The following is a 4,627-nucleotide window of genomic DNA, read 5'->3' on the forward strand; positions in this document are numbered from 1 at the left end:
ACCTTCTCCGTTGTCTCGTAGTGCATTTTCACTACTAGGAACCCAGCACATTCTCTGCCTGTGATACATAGAGCAGGTAGTGTTTGACAACCCCTTCTCCTTTTGCAGCTCAGGCTCCTACCACACCACAGCAATGGGGGTTTATACACATCTTCTCACCTCGAGAGTAGCAGCTATCCTGTAAGTCCAGTTCCTCGTTGTAGCTTACACAGTTGCATGATACCATCTTAGCAATGGCCATTCAGCTTGCTCTTCTTCTATCGCTGCTCTTTGGCATCCTGCTTGTGCCAGGATGTGTAGCCACACCGGCCATGGCTCCTAGTACTCTCCTACAGATGAAATCCAGTCTCATCGATCCTCAAGGCATACTCTCTGGCTGGTCGCTTGAGGCTGATGTGTGCTCCTGGCATGGTGTTTCATGCCTGCCAGGAGAGAGCATTGTGGCAGGCCTCAACTTGTCCAGATATGGCCTATCGGGCACACTATCTCCGGCGATAGCTGGCCTTATATCTGTCGAGTTCATCGACCTATCCTCCAACTCCCTCACCGGGCCAATCCCGCCGGAGCTCGGCATGCTTCAGAATCTGAAGACGCTGCTCCTCTACTCCAACTTCCTCACCGGTACCATTCCAGCGGAGCTGGGCCTCCTCGAGAATCTCAATGTTCTCAGGATTGGCGACAACAGGCTGCATGGCGAGATACCACCGCATCTCGGCAACTGCACGGTGCTCGAGACACTGGCCTTGGCCTCTTGCCAGCTGAGTGGCAGCATTCCTTACCAGATTGGCAACCTGAAGAACCTGCAGAAGCTGGTCTTGGATAACAACACTCTCACCGGCAGCATCCCGGAGCAGCTTGGAGGTTGCGTAAGTTTGCGTATTCTTTCAGTGCCTGATAATAGGCTCGGGGGCAGCATTCCCTCATTCATTGGCAGCCTGAGTGTTCTCCAGTCCCTCAACCTTGCAAACAATCAGTTTTCTGGTGCGATTCCGGCGGAGATTGGGAGTCTTTCCAGCCTGACATACCTCAACCTGCTCGGCAACAGACTGACCGGTGCCATCCCAGAAGAGCTAAATCGGCTGAGCCAGCTGCAGGTTCTGGACTTGTCCCAAAACAACATTTCTGGAGAGATCAGCATCTCCACATCACAGCTGAAGAACCTGAAGTACCTTGTGCTGTCTGACAATCTCCTGGATGGCAACATCCCTGAAGGCCTCTGCCCCGGGAACTCAAGCTTGGAGAACTTGTTCCTTGCGGGGAACAACCTTGAAGGAGGCATTGAGGGGCTGCTTAACTGCATTTCAATGCGATCCATTGATGCGTCGAACAATAGCTTCACTGGGAAGATTCCATCGGAGATTGACCGATTGTCAAACCTCGTCAACCTTGTGCTGCACAACAATAGCCTTACAGGTGTTCTGCCACCTCAGGTAGGAAACTTGGGAAACCTGGAGGTACTGTCCCTGTACCACAATGGCCTCACCGGCGTGATCCCACCAGAGATTGGCCAGCTGCAGAGGCTGACGACCTTGTTCCTCTACGAGAACCAGATGTCTGGGATCATACCTGATGAGATCACCAACTGCACGAGCTTGGAGGAGGTGGACTTCTTTGGCAACCATTTTCATGGAACTATCCCTCAGAGGATTGGGAACCTCAAGAACCTGGAAGTGCTTCAACTCCGTCAGAATGACTTGTCTGGCTCTATTCCGGCGAGCCTTGGCGAGTGCACGCAGCTTCAGGCCTTGGCATTGGCGGACAACCGGCTCTCAGGCGCATTGCCAGACACATTCAGGCATCTCACCCAGCTGAGCATCATCACCCTGTACAACAACTCGCTCGAGGGCCCCCTTCCCGAGGCGCTGTTTGAGCTCAAGAACCTGACAGTGATCAACATCTCACACAACAGGTTCAGTGGCAGCGTCGTCCCTCTCCTTGGGTCGAGCTCCCTCGCTGTGCTTGTGCTGACTGACAACAGATTCTCTGGTGTGATCCCGACGGCAGTTGCACGGTCGCGGAACATGGTCCGCCTCCAGCTGGCTGGCAACCAGCTAGCCGGTGCAATCCCTGCCGAGTTAGGCAACCTGACACGGCTCAGGATGCTCGACCTCTCCTCCAACAACTTCTCCGGCAATGTCCCATCAGAGCTCTCCAACTGTTTGCAGCTCACCCATCTGAATCTTGAAGGGAACAGTCTGACAGGGGCCGTGCCTTCTTGGCTTGGCAGCCTGCGCTTCCTCGGAGAGCTCGACCTCTCGTCGAATGCATTAAGTGGTGGCATACCAGTGGAGCTCGGCAACTGCTCGAGCCTCCTAAAGCTGTCTCTCAGCGACAATCATCTCTCCGGCAGCATTCCGCAGGAGATCGGCAGGCTCACATCCTTGAACGTTCTCAACATCCAGAAGAACAGTCTCACCGGCGTCATACCACCGACACTCCGGCAGTGCAACAAGCTGTACGAGCTGAGCCTATCGGAGAACTCGCTGGAGGGGCCAATCCCACAAGAGCTCGGGCAGCTATCGGAGCTACAGGTGATGCTGGACCTAAGCCGGAACAAGCTGTCTGGCCAGATTCCGACGTCCCTCGGTAACCTTGTGAAGCTGGAGCGGCTGAACCTGTCCTCCAACAAGCTACATGGGCAGATACCATCTTCGCTGCTGCAGCTCACCAGCCTTAACCGCCTGAACTTGTCGGACAATCTCCTCTCAGGCATGATACCTGCCGTGCTGTCTAGCTTCCCGGCTGCGTCCTACACTGGCAATGACGATCTCTGTGGCGCACCACTGCCGACGTGTGGGGCGAACGGGAGGCGGCTGCCAAGCGCGGTGGTTTCTGGCATCGTGGCGGCCATTGCCATCGTCTCGGCGGCGGTGTGCATGGCCCTGCTGTACATAATGCTCAGGATGTGGAGCAACTGGAGGGAGGTATCGGTGTCGAGCTCGGACGGTGAGGAGCCGCCAGAGCATGGCAAGGGGAGCAAGTGCAGCGCCAGGGACGGGAAGTACTGGAAGGTCGGCTCAGGCTTAGTTGTGGCGTCGTCGGAGGAGAAGTACAGCTCGGCGTCGGAGAGCAGCGTTCTCCATGGGAAGTCTACGGAGGCGATCGCCATGAACCTGAAGGGCTAGTACTGCACCTTGCATGCTATTGTTTCTGCTCAGAAATTTTAATGTATCGGTGGTTATTTCTTCTATCAGAGTAACAATCGCTTCCACAAGCTTTCTGTTCTCATTTCTCTAATATATCTTGTTCAAGTCATCAAGTGGTATTTGTTGTATTGAAATGTTGTTATGTGTTCTTCATCTGAAGATAAGCAAAACCGGAGAGAATTTTTTTCCTGACTGCGGGAAGACTTCTTTAGTGTAACCGGGAAGAGCTTTTTTTTTTTTTGGTTGAGAAACACCGGTTAGGCTCTTACTGATCATTGACAATGTTTACAGGAATAGTTTCAGAGTAAGGGATGCCAAACCACAAGTGGCGACCTACTCCATATAACATCATATGCCTAGCTAGGTTGCATGCTTCAAAGTTTGAAGCTCCACTTTAATGGGCAAAACTACATTCCTGGAAATTTGTAGTTAAAGACCTGATCTCCGCGATGATCAACGCGTAGCTACCCATAGTGCTTCTTTGATCTCTAACGCTAATTTGCAGTCCGAGACAACACACATCCTATTCATAACCATATCGTCAGCAAGCGCTAGTGCTTCACGACAGGCCAAAGCCTTGGTGCTGATGTTGCATGAACCGGTGATGCTCCAGCTGGTTTGGCCAAGGTTTTCAACTCCTTTAAATATGAGGTAATGAAACCATGTGTAGACAGCGGGCTCTGAAAAATATCCTCGTGGATAGCCTTCCACCTAGCTGTCCAGATAGCCCACAAGGTGACAGTCAGCCTGGTGAAATGATCATGGGGTAAAGTCTCGTAAGCTTGAATAGCCAGTTCTTTTGCATTTGGTTCACCGATTGACCACCATTAGCACATTCGAGAGTGCCCACCTGGTAGACATGTTGCACTCGATTAAGGAATGTTTCCACGAATCAACTTCACCACATAAAGAACAAGCGCTTCTTGTCGCCATGTTTGGGTGCTCCAAAAGTTCAGCCGTAGGGAGTGACTGCTGAACGAGTCTCCAGAGAAAAAAAACTCTTTACTTTTGAAGGAACATCCATTTTCCACAGAGAGCACCAACCTTTATTTTCTGCTTGCGAATTGGAAGATCCAGTGTTCCCTCGAAATAATTCTCGCAGCTGGTCTTCATTGTCACCATCATTCTATATGCCGGCCTCACTGAGAAGACCCCTTTGCGATCAAAATGCCAGGCCCAAAGATCTAACTACCTTCGACTGCATAAAGGAATGCTCAAAATAATTGATGCATCCATCGGAAGTAAAAAATAAATCCTCATTCCAAGTCGCGGTAGTCTCACCAATCACTTCGCTGACCAAATGAGGGGGATTGATTTTCAGTGAAACAATCGGTTTCATGTTGCAGTCACGAGGTAGCCAGTTATTGGCCCAGATCCTTGTTATTCTTCCGTCTCCAATTTTCCGTCTGAGGCCCTGGGCCAGCACATCCCTTCGAGCAAGAACGGATCACCATATTTGAGAAGGATGAGGGCCAAGTTCT

At 51.7% G+C, this 4,627-nt stretch overlaps 1 protein-coding gene across 1 annotated transcript; it reads left to right on the plus strand.

The window, feature by feature from the left end:
* Positions 1-233: 233 nt before the first annotated feature.
* On the plus strand, positions 234-3,125 carry LOC124650549 (LRR receptor-like serine/threonine-protein kinase GSO1). The gene has a single exon (XM_047190061.1). The coding sequence runs from the start codon at positions 234-236 to the stop codon at positions 3,123-3,125; it is 2,892 nt and encodes a 963-aa protein (XP_047046017.1).
* The last annotated feature ends 1,502 nt before the right edge of the window (positions 3,126-4,627 follow it).

Source organism: Lolium rigidum, chromosome 4, assembly GCF_022539505.1.
Source record: "Lolium rigidum isolate FL_2022 chromosome 4, APGP_CSIRO_Lrig_0.1, whole genome shotgun sequence".
NCBI classification, from domain to species: Eukaryota; Viridiplantae; Streptophyta; class Magnoliopsida; order Poales; family Poaceae; genus Lolium; species Lolium rigidum.

What these genes read in the sequence shown, in the direction of transcription:
- LOC124650549 (XM_047190061.1), top strand. Translation starts at nt 234, where the DNA reads ATGGCCATTCAGCTTGCTCTTCTTCTATCGCTGCTCTTTGGCATCCTG.